Source organism: Manis pentadactyla, chromosome 3, assembly GCF_030020395.1.
Source record: "Manis pentadactyla isolate mManPen7 chromosome 3, mManPen7.hap1, whole genome shotgun sequence".
NCBI lineage: Eukaryota > Metazoa > Chordata > Mammalia > Pholidota > Manidae > Manis > Manis pentadactyla.
Genome location: NC_080021.1, coordinates 128,002,277 through 128,021,969, shown reverse-complemented (window position 1 = coordinate 128,021,969; position 19,693 = coordinate 128,002,277). Strand labels below are relative to the sequence as shown.

General features: G+C 45.6%; 2 protein-coding genes across 7 annotated transcripts in view; one reads left to right on the top strand and one right to left on the bottom strand.

Moving 5' to 3' along the window:
- Positions 1 to 19,693, top strand: part of CENPP (centromere protein P) — a 266,012-nt gene that overhangs the window by 195,492 nt on the left and 50,827 nt on the right. The gene's annotated exons all lie outside the window — the stretch shown is intronic.
- Positions 1 to 19,693, bottom strand: part of ECM2 (extracellular matrix protein 2) — a 76,022-nt gene that overhangs the window by 6,178 nt on the left and 50,151 nt on the right. For 4 of the 5 annotated variants that reach the window (XM_057498435.1, XM_036896884.2, XM_057498436.1 and 1 more), the window contains 6 exons: positions 14,120 to 14,427; positions 10,322 to 10,510; positions 7,898 to 8,374; positions 5,824 to 5,939; positions 4,198 to 4,333; positions 1,105 to 1,262 (listed from right to left, as the gene is read on the bottom strand). In XM_057498435.1, coding sequence (XP_057354418.1) covers positions 1,105 to 1,262; positions 4,198 to 4,333; positions 5,824 to 5,939; positions 7,898 to 8,374; positions 10,322 to 10,510; positions 14,120 to 14,420 — 1,377 coding nt within the window. In that variant the 5' untranslated portion in view covers positions 14,421 to 14,427. The remainder of the gene's footprint in view (positions 1 to 1,104; positions 1,263 to 4,197; positions 4,334 to 5,823; positions 5,940 to 7,897; positions 8,375 to 10,321; positions 10,511 to 14,119; positions 14,428 to 19,693) is intronic. The other variant, XM_036896885.2, reaches the window with a different exon arrangement.

The following is a 19,693-nucleotide window of genomic DNA, read 5'->3' as shown; positions in this document are numbered from 1 at the left end:
TTAGTATTTGTTAAAAATGGGTAAAGTGATTTTTAGCTTTTGGCTTTTACCTTCCTGTGTATGTAGGGGTAATTTACTCAGCGGCACCCAAACTTGGCTGTGTATTAGAATCACTCCTTACGAGGAGTCAGAGCACACCTGTGTGGATAGCATCTCCCAGGCCAGGGAGAGGGTCCCCTTGGAAAGAGAAACCAGGGACAGGGGGTTCGGGCATGGAATGGAGACACACCGCTCTTTTGTATTATGCAAGTTGTGTGTGTGTGTTACTGTGCATGTGCACTGTCCATTTAAAATTTGCTGACCCCACCTTCCAAAGACCCTGATTTAGGATGTCTGGGGTGGGTCAAGGGTCTGTATTTCTTTAGGGTTCAAGTGATTCTGATGTAACACTGGATTTGCAACCTTGATCTTTATGACTTGATAAATTCTGAGGTCATATCTTAATTTGCAGATAGAGGAGGAGGATGGGTGGCTGTGGCAGAAGCAGATTGAGGCCTAAGTCCCTCTCTTCTGGCTTGGTGGGTCCACAGCTGGAAAGCTATGTCCTGCCTTCTTGCTGAGTGGCCATGTATGGCAGAAACAGAGCTCAGAGGAAGCCCCCTGGGCCACAGCTGGACTGCCAGACCTCCACTCTTCATGCAGAGAGTTGGGGTGCACACTCAGCAGTAAGGTCCCCTAGAACCCCTCAGTGAAGTGTGTTCCTTGCTGCAGCAAGGGAGAGCACAAACCTGGGCTTCAGCAGTGTCTCCAGGGGCTGGAGACAAGACAGTGCATGGCCTCTGGTAGTAGCTGGGAAGCTCACGGCTTTAGGCACTGTGCAATTCAGAGCAGTTTTTGCAAGTTGTAGGTTCTTTTCATACCTCAGTTCATCTTCCCCATTCTCTCCCCACGAGCTGTTAGCAGGACCAACTTTCACCTTATTGAGGGTCTCTGCTAGTAATTATAACTTTGACTCATAATTTTAAGAGAAAGTAATGCTCAAATGATAGTAAATTCTGTAAACAACACCAAAACTGAGTTCAGTATGCATCTTAGAATCTTATTTTATTTTGTTGTAGTATACTGCAGTTAAACTGTAAAACATGAGAAGAAAGTTATTAGTACCTCAGTTGAAGCAGGAAGACCCTGTGGTATAATTCTAAATTTATTTCTTCCCAGACGCAGGTAGGCTAGGCTCTTCAAAGGTTTGAAAGCTAAAGGATTGACATTGGCCTCACTCAGGCTGTTTCCTTCCAGTTCTAAGGTGACCAATTGATTTAAGTCTGTAAAAAAATAAAATTATCAGGATATTAGGATAACTGAAAATCCATGCAGTTTCTATAATCTTTACAAATGTGAAATGTTAAGTTTGGAGGGCAGATGCCATAGCTTCTGTATCTGTATCCCCATATACAGTCTTTCCCTAAAACTCCTGAACCCAGAATGTTCAGCTCAGCCAGCACGGCATGCTGAGTGCATGTTCTCGTGGGGGCTCTGGGCCTGCAGGGAGTCACTTTCGTGGCGTGTGATGGAAATTGACTAAGGAAGAGGCTGAAGAGGGGGAGGGAAGAGCAGGGCAGGAATGAGAGCCGGGGCGCGCCGCAGAGGCAGCGGTGGCCAGGCAGGGTCTTGGACCTGGGGTGGGGAGTGGGTGTAGCAGGTTGTGGAAGGTCTTTCTGCGCAGCCAGCTCGGTGTGGGGTGGCAGGTTTCGGGGATGGATGGGGGAGTGTAACGCATGAGTGAGTCCTTTTTCTAGGACACAGAGCACTCTGCCTGGCAAACCTCTCTCTGAACTAGGGGGTTGCAGCAGAGAATTCCCATTGCTGTTTTTCTCTTCCTGGCAGAGAATGCAGGAGACGGACATTTTGAAAGGAGAATTAAAAAATTCTCCACACATTCAGCTTGAGCTACCAAGAAAGGCTTTTATACTAACAAGTTTTTTCTAAATGTCTCTCCTGGCCTCAGGAGTGGAATGGTCTGTATCAGCTGAAAGCTTAAGGGCGGGTGGCCCAGCAGTGATGATTCACAGAGGGGCCTGAGTCAGACACTCAGGATGTGACTTTGGACTTTGCTCAGTGGCCAAAATCCCAGAACAGGGACAACACGCTCCTCATTTCAAGTCGTTGGGCCTGCTGAGCACCCTGCACAGCTCAGCGCCCTCAGGGGCACCATAGGGTAGCAGTGTAGACCTAGCAGGGCCAGCTGTTAGGAAGGGAGATGTGGGCAAAGGCAGCTGGGGGGCACACACCCAGGTGAGGACCGAGGTGCCCAGAGGTGGGACTGAGGCCCATTGCAGGCAGGTGAGGGCTGGGGTGAAGGAGGGCTGTGCCGGCCTCTGTGCATGGGCAAGGTCTGGCTTCCCCTCAGCAGCCAAGAGTCCCTGGGCAGCGGACAGCATGACAGAACATTCTCTGGTGGTTGTGTTTAGGAGCCCTTGAAGGGCTGAGAGACAGTATTAGAGAGGCCGAGCAGTAAGCTGTGGTTCGTTGGTATGCTTTCTCCCCTCTCTTCAGTTTCCAAAGCTAGAGAATCTGAGAATCCAGCTTATTTATCTAATACACAGTTGAGGTTTGGGGGACTTAGTAGATTTCCAGTGAAAACAGATAATAGAAGTAGACCAATGGTCATTACATGACCTCCCAGAAGACAGAGACATACATGCAATGCAGATAGATGCTGTGTGTCATGTTACAGTTACTCTTTGGTTTATGAGTGCTTGCGTGTATAGAAAAAGTGTATGGTGTGTATGTAACGGGAGCCAGGGCAGTATTAGATAAGGCGCCTGCAGTTAGACCTGGAGTAGAAAGAGGGTTTATTAAGCAGGATGTTGGTAGGAAGTTCTTCCTTTTGGGGGTGGGGAGAGCCGAGAAGCCAGAGGCAAGAGGACTCAGAGCCCAGCCTGAACAGCAGTGGAGCCCTCTGCCCACAGTGCAGGGCTGTCTGGACAAGGGGACTGCAGGGAGCCCCCTCACTGGCCAGGCCTCCCTGTGATGGAGCACAGAGCCAGGAGGGGAGCGAGCAGGAGGCAGGCGCAGGACTGGGAGACGTCCTCCTATCATGTCGTTTTGGTAACAGCTGTGACGTGCCCTCACCGTTAGTGCATTTGATCTAAATTAGGTGCTCCTTTGGCCTCTGTTCACCTGGCAGTTAGAAATTGGGCTTTTAAGTCTTTTCCATATGTCATAGCCCATCGTGATTTTTGTTAATTAATATCTTTCACTTGTGTCCTGAAAACAGTCTGGAAAACCGTCGCTATAACTCTAACCCTCAGATTGGCCACTTCTCATTCCTGTTGCTTCTCCCATCACCACAAGGGTTTTGTTCTGTGAAGTTTTGGGAGTGAAAGGAAATAACTGTTTCATCCTTTTAAAGGCTTTGTTGTCCACATTAACATAATAAATATATTTCAGATAAATAAAAAGTGTGTTGAGCCCGATATACCTCAAGAGCTATGCTAAGCTGGAAGATACAGAGAAAAATCTGGCAGTTTTGTCTTATAGAAGCATGTAATCTAGTGAAAGGCCAGCTAGAGTTTGTGAAAGGCTAGCTGTAACACTGAATATTTTATCCAGGTTCACAACATGACAGTGTGAGTCAGCCAGCTCGGAGCAGAAACCGCCTATTGGTCATCCGGCGCCCCTGCCAAGCCTCCGCAGCAGCCACACCCCTGAGGCCTATCAACCCCTGGCCCTGTGGGGCCCATGTGCCTTGTTGACACCGAGGTGGCAGAACCTCCACAGCCACCATCTCGGGAGCAGGACTGTTAGGGCCATGGTGGTGACCATGACGTGCACATGCTGTGACTGCAGGGTCGCCCTCAGCCTCGAGCGCCCACTTACTCACCTTACACATAGTTCTCATGTAAGCTACACATCAACATGTGACAAATGAAAATGTCAGGGCACATGGAGTAGCGGGAGTTGTGGGCAAGGTGTGCTGAGAGCCCTGCAGCACCACACCCGGGGTGTCTCAGACCTGCTCTTGGGTCACTGACTAGGGAAGGATGAGAGCCTGAAATGGCTCAAAGGCTTATTTGTAGTTAGAGTATTTTTTAAAGACCAGGGTAGTTCAAGATAGTTTTTAAAAGTTTCACTAGTTAAGATAAGTTTTATCACCTTAAATGGTAAGGTGCCTAATCCTGTAGGTTACTCATTTGGCTGCAATGAAATTTTGCACATGAAGGTTATAAGGATAGGGCATAGAGCCCGTGCTGATACCTGACAAGCGCTCTTCATCGATAGCCTGAAGGTTGTTCTCGTTAATTTTCAGTTCCTCTAACGTTGATGGCAGTTTGGAAGGAATCTCTACCAACTTGTTCCCATCCAAGTTCAGGCGCATTAACTTGTTCAGAAGCTTAAAAGGCAAATCTCAGAGTTAATTTTATGTCTGGTCAGAAGGCAGTAGTTTCTAGTCTCCCAACCATCCCCACCAGCTCGGGTTTAGACAGCACCCCACACCCTTCCTGCCAGGTGGGTGTTGATCTGCCCGTAGAGTTCTTCCCAGGCATTTTCACCAAACGGCATCTGCTGGGTTTTGTACCCCACCTACCCACACTTACCCTGTGGTTTTTGTAAGCAAGAGAAAGCTCCTGTCAGTCTAGACTGGTCATATTTTTCTAGGTCTTAGGTTTTCGTCTTCTCAGCAGTAGGTACTAGCTTAATTAAACCATGCAGTGATATGAATCTGTAAGGGGTGTGAGTAGGGCAGCAGTCTGAATCCTTTTAGTGTATTTGTAAGCCTCAGTTTTCTATCTGCACTAATGGAAACACTCAAAAAATAGCAGTGGTTATTCTGGAAATTCTTCAGGATGACATGCTCAGCATCACACATGGCTCCTGTATGTACCCCAGAGACCTCGACTGTCTGCGTGTGCATTTTCATGTCTCGGTTCTGTGCTCTTTGGCCTGACAAGCCCAACGCCCTGAGTGGAGTGGAGCATGTCAACCATGCACAGAGTCAAACGTCAGCAGTTTGGGAATGGGACAGAGAACCCCAAAACAGGAAAAGGAGGTGAATTTGTGCAGTATTTTCCTTTTTGATCAGTATGAGAAATGCATGAGTCTGGCTGCCGTGTTCAAGGATGGCAAGGGTGAAGCCAGCCTTGGGCCTGGTGGGAAGGACACAGAGGCACCTGCAGAGCTGGGAATGAGGATGCCAAGGCCCATGGTCTGTGTCCAGGGGGCAGAGTCGTGGATGGCGTGAAGCCTGACCTTGTGATGCAGTGTATCCTGCTGCACTTTGCAAAGCCCACACACATTTCTGAAGGTGTGTTAGCACACAGGCCCTCCTTTTTGCTTCTACCTTTGTTTCTCTGAAGTTCTTTGATCCTCTGTTTTCTTCTTTTCCAAAAAAATATTAGTCAAATCTGAGCATCTCAGAGGTTTATTCTGAGCCGTTTCCTGTCGTCTCATTTTCCCTCTCCTTTCCCCGACCTGCCCCATGCTGATTGTCATCTGAGCCCCTTTGCCATTGCTGAGCCCCCCCTCCAGCAGAGTCTGCTCCTGGCACAAAGTAAGGAAGGTCTGTCTTGCCGGCCCAAAAATGTTCATTGAGTTTCCAGATAACCTCTCCCTTATTCCCAGAAATACCTCATGTGCTGAGAGACCAATTTTCCACATGTTTTCAGCTACTTGGGGAGAAACCACTCCTTGAATGAAAAACACGGATGCTGTTGTCAGTGCGCTAAGGTGAAGCATAAGAACGCCAGCTAGAAATATGTCAGATACTCTTAACTGAGGAGGAAACGAGTCACACATCCACCCCCCACCCCTGTTGCAGGTACAAATGTTGGGAAAACCGTCCAGGTGGACACCTGCTACTCACCAGCTAGAGCATGTGTTTACCTTGAAAGCTTTTGGACCCATGCCTGCAGAGGTGATGTTATTTTTGCTGAGATCAAGCCTTTCCAAATTCGGCAACCCATTAAATGCTTCATCTGGAACAGAGGTGATGGGATTGCCTAGGACACAGAGTAGTTGTACTTTAGGCCTGTTGCATGTTTGCACATGTGCATGTGTGTGCACATGCATGCACATGTGTGCACAGCAGAAGAGACCTTTACCTGGGAGAGCACTGCCCCTATCTAGGATGGCATGTTCATTAGATAATAAGCAAATGCATGTTTGGAAGAAAAACAGCCTGCACGAGGCTGTTTCACAGTCACCTCCACCCAGGACTTGCCTGCTCCAGAACATCATGCTTGAGATGCGGCTGCTGAAATAGCCAGATTGTGATTTGCTCAACAGTTCTGTACTCATGGGGCATCTCACCACAAAGGTGTTTCTGAAGGTTATATAGAAGCTGATTTTCGTAGTCCTTCATATTTTCCCACTGACATACTATCTACCCTGGACCAGAAATGTGGTGCTGTTGTGTCAGTGCTTCTGGGGCTCATGTCTCTGAGCATCAGTCTCCTGTGAATAATCTGGGGGATAATGTCTCAGCTCACCTCCAGGTCTACTGTTATAATTCAACAATTTCAATCTACAGAATTTCCTACATGCCTTAAATTTATGGGATTTTGTTTTGACATTTAGCTAAGTACCGCAGTTTATTTTAAACCCAGAAAATGAACGTAGTAGAAATAGTGATGCAAAAACCACATGGTGGCCTTGTAAAACCAAGACAGTGTCACTGAACATAGGTTCTAAGACATTAGCCTTTCACTCATTGGGTTTTCTCACAGCAGATCACACATGGCATGCAGGCTGTGTGAGGAGGGTGTTGCTGGAGCAGGGGTCTCAGACATGCAAGGACTTCCTTAGGAGGCCTCCAATGTGCTGGGAAAGCCATCGCCCTGGCCAAGTCCTACCTAAGACTGACCATCCTGAACAAAGGTATCAGACCATGTCCACTGATTATTATTTATATGGTCATTATTTCTGAGGTAGTTTATTGCTGTGATTTCCCCCAAGACACATCTGGAGCCCCATTCTGATGCTCTCACCCGTGCATGGTCAGGGCCACTCCGCATGGGCTTTGTCCCCAGACAGATACCCGAGGTTATCCACTGGCCCAGTCAGCCCACCACCAGCCTCACACACACCTCATCCCACCATTCCTCCAGAATCCTCCCTTTGGCACTGTAGGAGCATGGGCAGGAGGACTGGGCTGTGCAAGGCCCCCAGAATGGCTAAGGAAGGGGACAGCTGACAGTGCAGAGCAGCAGGAATGTTCCAGCTGCTGCAGGGAGCTGGCTGGTCATTTCCTACAAAGTCAAACATGGGTGTTTTACCTGTCACCCAGAAGCCTGAGTCCTGGGTGTTCCCTGGGAAAAGGAAACCTGGGCCCACACAACCTCTGGCTTTGAATATTTATGGTAGACATGTGCAGGGTCACCCCAAACTGGAAGTGACCCAGACACCCTTGGTAGTACCTGTGGTCTTTCCAAAAAGTGGCATGGCAATTAGTGGTAAGGGGGGCAAGCTACTGCTGTGCAGCACCCAGAGGCAAGCCTAACGGAAGGCTGTACTGTGTGGCTCCATTTCCATGATACCCTGGGAAAGGCAACACTGGAGATGGGAGACTGGTGGCCAGTCTGTGAGAGCAGGGGCACAAGGGAATCCAGGAGGTGGTGAGTGTGCCAGGCCTCAACTGCAGTGCTGACACAACCACATGCGTGGGTCAGGGCTCAGGAGCATGCTGAAAGTATGCTTGACTCTGTGTGAGTCGTACTCAGCACGGCTGACTTTACGGAAAAATCCTTGGGAGCCATGATCTGATTTGGAGACAATTGCCTTGTACCTGACTGCAGTAAACACATGTCTCTTCTGCAAAGTTTATTTATATTTTGAAGATTGTGAAATTAGTCTACCAGGACCCAGTTTATATTATGAAATTAAAATGTAACCTTCATGGGCAGTGAGGGCTCTTTACTTTAAAAGCACAAGATAAAACCAACATGTGAACATCTCTTACCAATGAGCTCCAGACTTGTAATCTGTGGTGCCATGAGTGGCGGGATGTGTGTGAGGTGGGCACTAATGCAGCTGATGGTCCTATAAGACAGGGAGCAGCTGCTGGGTAGACGGGGCATGGCTTGGGGCAGGGCAGGGCCTGGGTGCCGCGAGGGTGGCAGGAACGTGTCCCTTCTGACAGTCCACTTCTCATCCTCGTCCTCATCGTCCTTGTCCTCGTCGTCCTCGTCGTCCTGCTCCTTGCCCTTGACCTGCTCCCTGGCTGGACCTCTGTGTCGGCGGGCATGCCTCCCCTCCTCTCCAGGGCTCTGCCGCCCACCTTGTCTGTACTGCCTTGTGTCAGGAAGGCTGCCCCCATCTGCGTCCTCTCTGGTTTCCTCCTCCTGCAGTCCAAGCCCCTCTTTGCTGCCCGTGTGGTCCCTCTCCTCCTGAAGGGGTGGCGGTGGTGTATGCTGCACACTGGATGGTTCTCTTGGTTCTGAAGAATCACCAGAAAGCTCAGTTGTGTCATGAGGTGCTCCACTGCCAAGTAGTGAGTAGGAGGCCACAGAGCACATGATGAGGCACAGCAGGGCAGGAGTGATGTTAATAAAGGAAAAGTCACTGGGGAAACAGGCTTAGCAAGTATTATTCCCTCCAGGTATTTGAGTGCGGGTTGAAATTTTTGCTCAAATGGTTTTAATAGTAGCATAATTTCCATTTTTTAAGATCTTTTAAAGGCAATTTAGTTTTGCCCACGGGCTTTAGTATTTATTTTACCCGGAGTGTCATGCTGCCCAGTGACTCAAGAGGGAATAATATTGCATGTGCTGCAGAATGGTGAGAAGTCCTGTGTGGGCTTGCAGTGCAATCAGATGTGACCTTTATAAGCAGTTTTGTTTAGCTAATTGGGGTTATTGATAATGTAAGAATTTGTAGACCGTCAGACATAAGGAAGTGAAATGTATTTTAACTGCTTATGGTAATGAAACCAGCTTTTGTTTATAGATTCATTATTTTTGTCCAATTTTCTTTCAGTTCTGTGGGCCCCTAAAAAAGCATTCTCTAAAACTGAGAACTGTAGAGAGTTACCTTTTCCTTCCCAGACTCTCACTGTAACAGCTTGAGATATGGAAGCTGTCCTAACCCAGGCATGTCTCTGATGGCAGGAGGGGGACAGGGATCCCCGGAGGCCTGTCCCCTGTGCTGTCCTGCCTCAGGAGGGAGTCGGGGGTCCTGGCGGGGACTCGCTCCAAATGATCAGCCTTGGAGGAGGGAGCTCACAGGCCCATGAACTCACTCAGTCACTGTCCTGCTTTTATTTTATATGTAAATCACCCCAAAAGGACTCAGAAAATATATTTAAAGTCATTACTTGAGATTTCAGTTCAGTATATATTGTAAAGTCTGTGAGTTATTTTTTTCACAGCTCCAGCAGAACATGCAAAAGGAAAATAGGAACAAATTAGCCAAAGGAAACTAAAGCTATTCTATTGAAATATTTAGTCCTCCTATTTATCCAAGGTTAGTATTCCAAAATAACCACAGCATTTCAAGAATATTTCAAGTCTTTTGACAAATGTCTGAAAACTTCTGCATCTTCCTGTATAAACCTTGTTTCATCCCCAAGTCAGTTTCATTAAACACTTTTATTTTCTAACATAATTTAAAGACATAATACTTGGTAAAACAGCTGGTAGTATAAACCAAAATAAAATCCCTCAATATTCTAAAGTTCTTCCTGGCAGGAGACTTGTAAACACTTATCCTAAGATCCCCATTTGCACAAAATAACCCAACTTGATCATAGACCAAAGAAAATATCCCCATCCCTTCCTGTAAAATCACTTAACCCTTCTCTCCTCATTTATTTCGCATGGCATTGGCCAGGCTCTTGGTGTAGGAGCCCCCGGACTCCCTCCTAAGGTCGGCTCCTCCCTCAGGCATGAGCCTCATGAGATGAGGGGGTAGCGGCCACAGCCACGCTGAGCACCATGCTTTATGCTGTCCAAACACAAACCACTCCTCCCTTCGTGCAGCAAGGTTCTTCCCCTCCCTTTGGGATGGTAGCTGTGCCCACTCAGCATTGGAGTAAGTGGGAACTAAGCAGAGCACTTCACTCTTCACTTCCAGCCGAGCACTTGGAGCTGTGGGCTTGTGCGGACCCTGCCGCTGCGTCTCTGAAGTGGAGAGTCAAGTGTGGGCTGTGATCCGCTCCAAGTTTACTCAGTCTGATAGGGCTAAAGTGTAAAGTCAAGATCTCTTATTTTTGTCCTCTCCCATACGTTTCCCAAATAATTGCCATGTTTATCATTACTGTGCCAATATCTTAAGTACTTTGATGACTGGCTTATCATAATTTGAAAGTTAAGGTCATGACAAAATAAAAACAAATTTAAGTTCAAGACAATCCCATACATGCTCTTTTGTTTATAAATATTTATACCTGAGTCAAAGCAGACTGGGCAGCATTCTCCATCAGGTATGCGTGTTTGGGGGCATGCCCGTGGGGGGCACACGGCCTCATCACAGAGCACTCTTCCGCTGTAGCAGAGGCAGGTGGTGCAGGGCCCAGGGGACCACACGGCTGTGTTGTGCATGGCCATCCCATTTACCACACAGTGCCCCTTTCTCCCTAGGAGAGAACAGTGACATATTTATGTTCCCAATGGCCACCAGCACCTGCCAGTAGAAGCAAGCACAGCGCAAAGTCTGGCTGATGGAACCACACGGGAATGGGGTGCACATGTGTCCAGGTGCAGCCCTCTGCAATGCTCCCCTCATACTCTGCACTCAGCCTCCAACTTTTGCTCTGAGTGGACTGCACCTCCATCCTGTGTCTGTCAGGATGGCTAAGTCATATGGCAGCAAATGACAGCCCCAAAATCTGTTATTTCTTGTTTGTGCCACGTGTCCAGGGGTCTATGGGCTCTACTCAAGACAGTCACTCAGTGAAGCAACCAGCTTCAACTCTAGGCAGGCTGCCCTGGTGCCAGAGCAATGGGGACCCTGAAATGTCCAGTTACACTGTCCGGAGTGAGTTACACGGCCACACCTAATGGCAGCAGAGGTGAGGCTGTGTGGTTCCATCCCTTGCAGAGAGCAGAGGGCTGGAATATGCCTGTGCTAAGCCCACACCCCACCTATCCCCATGGAGGTAGGGGCAGATGGTAGCCTCAGTGAGACAGTGCATTTAGTATATTCATTCCATTGGATTTTAGTATGTTTAGTACATACAGGGTTGTAGGTATGTGAATAAGTGTGTTGACTAAGCAAGCTGCTTTGATCTGAATAATAAGGGGATGTTTTTCCTCTGACCTAGTATCATTCCTGATAATTCTCCTCCATCTGGTGGGCTCTGACCCTCACCCCACCCCAAAGTGAGCACTCACATTTGCCCCCACCTTCCCAATTCACGCCCAACTCCTCTTATGGGGATACTTGCAGGAGGCCAGTCCCACCCACCCAGTTCTAACCCCAGGAAAAAATAGGTGTGTATGAGGTTTTGCCCAAGTATGAAAGTACTAAAGTCTATAAAGGGGGCCCTGAATATCCAAAACAGTTGTGGGAGGAAAAAAGAACAACATTACTCTTTTTTTTTTGCCAGTGTTACTGGCATAAGGATAGACATACAAACCAATGGAATATTGAAAGCCCAGAAATAAACCCACACATCTATGGCCAATTGATCTTCAACAAGGGTGCCAAGACCATTTGATGGAGAAAAAAACAGTCTCTTCAACAAACGGTGCTGGAACAACCAGACATCCACACTCAGGGGAAAAAATCGGATCCCAACCTTACACCAAATATAAAAATTAACTGAAAATGTATCAGAAACCTAAGTATAAGAGCTAAAACTATACTATTTATAGAAGAAAATAGGTGTAAACCTCCACAACTTACATTTGGTAGTGGATTTTTAGATATGACTCGTGAAAGTGCAAGCAACAAGAGAAAAAGTAGGTAGGCTTAATCAAAATTAAAAATCTGACGCATCAAAGGAAATTGTCAAGAAAGTGAAAGGACTGTAAACAATGGGAGAAAATATTTGTAAATCACATATGATAAGGGTTTAATATCCAGAATATAAATAAAGAACTCTTAAAAGTCAACAAACAACCCATTAAACAACCAACCTATTAAAAATGGGCAAAGGACTTGAATAGACATTTTTCCAGAGAATATGTATAATGGACAACACATAAAAGAATGCTCAACTTCATTAGTCATTACACAGATGCAAATTAAACCACAGTAAGGTAGGTACCAGTTCACATCCATGAGAGTGGCTCTGTTTTTTCTTAAATGGAAAATAACAAGTAATGGCAGCGATGTGGAAAAATTGGAATCTTTGTACTTTGTTGGTGGTAATATGAAATAGTGTGGCCTCTGTGGAAAACATGGTGGTTTTTCATTAGATTAAACATAGAAATAGCATATGGACCAGTTTCTAGATACCCCGTATTCCACCTTTAGGTGCCATATCCAAGAGAATTGAAACAGGAATTCAAACAGAAATTTGAACACAACAGCCAAAATGTAGAAACAACCCAAATGTCCATCAGCAGATGAATGGATAAATAAATGAACTGGTCTACCACACAATGGAATATTTCAGCCTTAAAAGGAAGGAAGCACTGACACACGGTGCAGCATGGGTGAGCCTTGAAGGCCTGATGCCAAGGGAAAGAAGCCAGACACAAAAGCCTCATAATACATGACTCCTTGTATATGAAATATCTAGGCGAGGCAAATTCACAGAGACAGAACAGTGATTGCCTCGGGTTGGGGGAGGGCAAAATGGGGTAATTTCTCACTATGTATGGTTAAAATGATAAGTTTTATGTGTGTTTTATCATAGTTTTTAAAAAGGTACTACAAAACCACTGGAAAACATTTTAGGACAATTGAGAAATGTTTAGTACACATCTTCTATACTTTTTATGCATATGACCCTATATTACATATTTTTAAAACAGATTTGAGATCACTTTATGCATACTACATTTTAACCTGTTAATTTTCTATAATTATAACTTCAAATACCTTTCCACTTAGCCAGGGAAATTGACCCCATCGTTCTTGAGCAGTTATGGATGCGCTATTATTATATTTTTTTAGTTGATTTCCCTGCCTCCAGAATCTTTCTTCCCTGATCATGCTATAATGTGGCCTAAATTGTTTATATTCATGGTAATTGTGTGTTATTTCTGTTAAATTTATGGAAGTAACATCATTTAGAACCATTTGGCTTTCTTGAGACAATATGAAGTATTGGCAACAGAATATTATACGATGATTTTTTTATCTGAAAATTTTATGTAATGATAAATGTGTAATATTCCTTTTTTCTTCTAAACTTGGAAAAATGTGGACCATTAAAGTACTAGTTTTTTTAATATGCCTAGTTGAAATCTTCGGCAGAACTTCAATCTTTTAACCTTTAAAAATTCAGTAATTTAGTTTATATATTCAGTGGCCTGCCCTTATTTTTGGTTGAAAATATTTAATAGCCACATCTTCACAGCATTATCTGAATATTTTTTACATACTAGATGGTCTATAAATGAAAACAGTTCACAAGTTTATATGTATATTATCTATATTATGATTATTCTGTATAAAATACATGGCATAATAAATAGACTAGAAATAAATAAACCAAAATAGGAATTATGGTTTTATAAATATAATTGTAGGATAGCTAATTATTTTTTTGCTTTCCAGTAATTTTGTATTATCAGTACATTTTGTAAATGAATTTTTAAATTACTTCAAAATTCATCTTTGTAGATGTGGGTAAAATTATCACATTTCCAGAATATCTCACCTGGCTTTAGTACATCTGCATATCAATAGGCATTCAGAGGTGGAAAGAAGTATGGCTTTAGTGCATTTGCATATCCTCAGGGGTGGAGAGAAGTTCATCTCCATATCAGTGGGAAATTACCTGGGCAAGGAGGCTTATCTGTACCTGAGGTGAGGGGAGGGCCGGGTTTACTGCTGCTGGAGCAGGAGAGAGAGATGGGCCGGTCTGCAGTTTGTAAGCAATAAACAGATTTTAGACTTTATTTCTCCCTTTGACTGATTTCGGTTTTTAGAGGTATTTTGCCCCAGGATGTCCTTTCCCTGGACTTAACAATAGATTAAACCAAAAGATAATTTAATAACTTGAATTTGGGGGGAAATTATCTTCACAGAGGTGTTCTCACTCTTGCACACTCTCTTACTGTTATCTTACCTGGTAGCACATTATAGCTTGATTCTACTCCAAGAACACTCAATAAAGATTCAAACTTTTCCTCCACACTGTGACCCACAGTCACCACGGGCTGTGCTGCTGTCGATGTGGCTGTCCCTGACTGCCGAAGTCCAAGCTGTCTGCTGGGACTATGGCTGGGCATAGAGCCTCTCTGCCATCTGCGGTGATACATCTTCCTCTGCTTCCTGGGAGTGTCTTCATTTTGTCCAAAGTCAATTTGAAAAATGATAAGCAGAAAACAAAACAAGCTTGCCAACTTCATGCTTGCTTTTTTCACCATACAATTCCTAGAATGGGAATGAAACAGTTTTGGAATTAGTGGTGACTGAACTTTTACCTCTGAAAATTGGCCTATTTTTGCTTGTATGTCTCTGCAGAATCTTTGGGACATAACACATACGATGTGTGGACCTATGCTACAGTATTACTGCCAAATCAGAATTTATAGTTTTTCTATCAGATTCAAAGAACTTTTAGTGTCTTATCTTAATCTCTAAATCAGGCATGGGCATACATTCTATAAAGGACCAGATAGTAAATATTTTAGCCATACAGTCTTTGACATAACTACACAACTCAACCCTTGTGGCACAAAAGCAGGCAGTGTGTAAACAAATGTGTGTGGCCATGTGCCAGTAAGGCAGGCAGTGGGTCAGACTTGGCCTTGGGCCATGGTGCCAACACATCTCTGGACCACTGTGCAGTAGATTTTCAGAAATTGTGCAGGAGATTGCTGTCCACCTGTCTGCCTGCTCTACTGTGACTAACATCATTCACACCCATTTTCCCAGGTCTTCTGTTTGGTTCTTTTATTTTCTATCTTTATAATTTTCTTTTTCAGGAGGAGAGGCATGATATATAAAAACTAAACTAGTGTCAGTTATATAAAGACATAAGAAGGACGGAGATAAACTCTTATTAAATCAGCTGGTCTCAGGAGGAGCAGAGCTGAAAACATATTTGAGAAATGAATCCTACTCTTGATGATGCAGATTATGTGTGGTCACAGCACTGTGGTCAGCCAGGCTGGGCCAGGCCCTTAGTCAGGTAGCAGGGACAATTGAAGGGAAACTCTGTGCGAGGTGATTGCAGGCGCTGGTTGAAGACTGCAGCTGGCAGCATGCTCTGGCCTCAGTGTGTCCTGCCAAGGGAGCTTTGTGCAGGGAGCGCTCATCCTAGGCTTATAGCTTCACACAGGCTCCCTCCCCGTCCATGCTCTGAGATGGCATGCCCTTGCCACACAACAGGGTGAAAACCCAGGGACCCTAACGACCCAGGATCATTACCAAAGTGGCAGGCTTGCTCAGTGATGAAATCTGTCCTACTCCTGATAGGCCTGCCTTGACCATCCATGTCCATCCCAAGAAAACTTCATTATAGCTCAGAAGGCAAAGTAGTGATGGCTGGTGATGACAAGCAGGAATGGTAACTACATACAGAGATGAAAATGCCAAATTGCAAAGGAGGCTCAAACGGCCAGAGTGACCCCAGACTGGCCACCCAGCAGTCTCAGGCCTTTGAAAAGAGCCAAGAAGCCCTCCACACACCAGACTCAGTCCTTCCATGTGAGACGAGGGACACACTGGTATCAGTGCTACTGTGGTACAGGACTGCTTCAAATCCCATGGCGAGTTGTGGGAATCCCAAGGGCATCCGAAAGGGAAACGTGCAGGGAGTGAAGTGGCCCTTCCTGAGCCCCAGTGCCCACCATCCAAATCTGTAGGAATGGGGGTGGCGATCAGTCCAGCCAAATACTGGGGCTTCTCTCAGTGGGAACCTATGAGGGTTACAACCCTGGGTACTTGCCACGGTACAGTTGTCACTCACTGACCTGTTTTGACTGTCTGCCACAGTGCACCACCTGAAGGCCAAGAATATGAGCAGTCTTTGTAGGGGTCACCCTTCCTGCATTGCCACATTCCTGCCAGGTGGACAACTTAATAACCTGACTGGCCCATGAGGAATGACTCCCAGAGAGGCTGGAAGTTAATTTACAGTCATCTCCTAGAGAACCCACCAGACATTATACCAGTTTGTGACAAAATTACCAAATCCGACTTATGCGGCCAGCCAATGTGGAGTAACAGAGACCCCAGCCTGAAACTCCTCAAAATTAGGACAAAATAATGAAACAGCATTTTTCAAACATTACCCATGGAGCAGCACACAACAGAGGTCCCTGAGCAGAAGAAGAATCTGAGGTGAACCCTGTGATTGCTCCCACATAGGCCCGGGGGTTGGGGGTGGGTCGGGAGTTGGCAGGGAGAGAGCAGCGGGGGAGAGAGCTGCCCAGGGAGGGCCTTCCAGAGACCTGGAGGCTCCACCCGAGTCCTGAAGTACACTATTCGGCGGAGAAAGGGTCCTGAGGAACCTGAGCAGTGTGTGCCTGCCCGTCACAGGGGATCTGCATTGGCAGAGGCAGGCAGGTACTCAGAGGGCATTGGCCTGGCAGAGGGGGCAGCTTGCTCCAGATGGACAGTTGCTCTGGTTCTCTTTAGCAAAACTGAAAAACCTTTCTGGAAGGATCTCAATAGGTCCAAAAACTTCACCATGTCCCAGAGCACCCAGTGAGTGCCCAGGAATCTGACAAAAACCACCTAGGCACACAAAGAAGCAAGCAGTTGACATGTGATGATGAGAAAAATCGATCTGCTGAAACGGACCCAGATGTGGCTCTGCTGACCTAATCACTGAGTAGGTCACCCACAGTTACTGTGACCACAGCCCATCTATCCAAGAAGGCAGGGGAGAGATACTTAGAGACCCAAATTGAACTTTTAAAAATGAAAACTGCACCACAGGGGGTGTCACATTGGACCTTGCGGAGCAAGGTTAGTGAGCTTGAAAGCATAGCCATAGAAATCATTGGAAATGAAGCACACAGACCCCTGAGACTAATGACCACATGAACAGAGCATGCCAGAACTGCAGAGAGACATCAAGCAAATGAATATATGTCCATTTCCAGTTCCCAAAGGACTAGGGGGGTACAGAACTATTGTAGGTAATAAAAACCAGTCATTTTCCAAATTTCATGGGAAATGATAAACCACACACCCAAATTCAACCCCATAAGAACTATGAAGAAAGTTATTCAATGTATTCCTCATCAAACTGCTTTGAAACCAATGATAAAAAGAAAATCTTAAAAGTAACCAGAGAAAAAGACACAGATGAGAATAAAAGCAGACTTTGCATCAGAAACAGTACCAGCTGGAAGACAGTGGAGGAACATCTGTAAGGACCCAAAAGAAAAAGAATGGTCCACCTATAATTCTGTACCAGGGAAGATGTCTTTCAGAACCACAGGCAAAATAAAGACATATTCAGACAAAGGAAAGCTGAGGGAATTGTGGCCCACACACAGGGGTGAAGAACACAAGAAATGGTAAATTTATAGATAAATATTCTATTTTATTTTTAAATCTCTCTAAAAGATAATTAGCTGTATAACAAAAAAACTACCTAAGAACAAAAAAACCCCTGGACCAGATAGTTTCACTGCTGAATTTCATCAAACATTTAGTGAAGACCTAATACGCATCCTCTTTAAAGTTTTCCAAAAGTAGAAGAGGAGGGAACACTCCCAAACTCATTCAATGAAGCCAGCATCACTGTAATACCAAAACCAGGCAAAGACATCACAAAAAAAGAAAATTACAGACCTGTAATTTTCCCTGATGAATATAGATGCAAAAATACTCAACATAGTATTAGCAAACCAAATTCAAAAATACATCGAAAGGATCATCCAACATGATCAAGTAGGATTCATCCCAGGGATGCAAGGATGGTACAACATTCGAAAATCCATCAACATCATCCACCACATCAACAAAAAGGACAAAAACCACATGATCATCTCCATAGATGCTGAAAAAGCATTTGACAAAATTCAACATCCATTCAAGATAAAAACTCTCAACAAAATGGGTATAGAGGGCAAGTACCTCAACATAGTAAAGGCCATATATGACAGACCAAAAGCCAACATCATACTTTAACAGCAAGAAGCTAAAAGCTGTTCCTTTAAGATCAGGAACAAGACAAGGATGCCCACTCTCCCTATTTTTATACAACATAGTTCTGGAGGTCCTACCCATGGCAATCAGACAACAGAAAGAAATAAAAGGCATACAGATTGGCGAGAAAGAAGTTAAACTGTCCCTGTTTGCAGAAGACATGATATTGTACATAAAAAACCCTAAAGAGAGGTGGAGCCAAGATAGCGGCGTGAGTAGAGCAGCGGAAATCTCCTCCCAAAACCACGTATATTTTTGAAAATACAACAAAGACAACTCTCCCTAAAAGACAGACCAGAAGACACAGGACAACATCCAGACTACATCCACACCTGCGAGAACGCAGCGCCTCACGAAGGGGGTAAGATACAAGCCGTGGCCCAGTGGGAGATGAGTGACACCCCCACCCCAGCTCCTGGCGGGAGGAGAGGAGTCAGAGCGGGGAGGGAGAGGGAGCCCAGGACTGCTAAACACCCAGCCCTAGCCATCCTCACCAGAGTGCAGACACAGTGCATGCGTGGGGTGCTGGAAACTAGGGAAACAGGACAGTAAGACCTGTGAGTGAGTCCCCGCAGCCGGCGCCCCTGGGACAAAGAAAAGTGAGAGCTTTTTGAAAGTTTTAAAGGGACAGGGACCCCACAGCTGGACAGAAGGGTCCTGGGACACTTAGCACAGGAGCTGGGAATTCCGGGGAACTCTGGGCGCCCTAACCCCATGGACACCAGGGCAGCTTGGAGGCCCCTCACAGACATAAACAGCCTCCCGGCCGTTTCCCCTCTGACGCGGCTCCGCCACATCGGAACAGCAGCCCGAGGCAGGCCACAACCAGAGCAACCGCAGAGCTAAACTTCAAAGCGGCCATGCAAGAATCAGAGGCCCCATCTGCGCACAGCTGCCCAGCACAAGCCACTAGAGGTCGCTGTTCTCCCAGGAGAGGAAGGCCACAAACCAAAAAGAAGGGACAGTCTCCCAGCCGTCACTCGTGCTGGCTCCGCAAACTATCTCTATCACCATGAAAAGGCAGAATTTGAGGCTGACCAAGATCACAGAGTCAACCCCTGAGGTGATAGACCTAACTGGTCTTCCTGAAAAAGAATTCAAAATAAAAACCATAAACATGCTGACGCAGCTGCAAAGAAATATACAAGAAATATACATCTGGAGGGAGATTACAGAAGTGAAATAATCTCTGGAAGGATTTATAAGCAGAATGGATAAGATGCAAGAGGCCATTGATGGAATAGAAACCAGAGAGCAGGAACGCATAAAAGCTGACGCAGAGAGAGATAAAAGGATCTCCAGGAATGAAACAATATTAAGAGAACTGTGTGACCAATCCAAAAGGAACAATATCCACATTATAGGGGTACCAGAAGAAAAAGAGAGAGAAAAAGGGATAGAAAGTGTCTTTGAGGAAATAATTGCTGAGAACTTCCCCAAACTGGGGGAGGAAATAATCAATCAGACCATGAAAGTACACAAAACTCCCAACAGAAGGGACCCAAAGAGGACAACACCAAGACACATAATA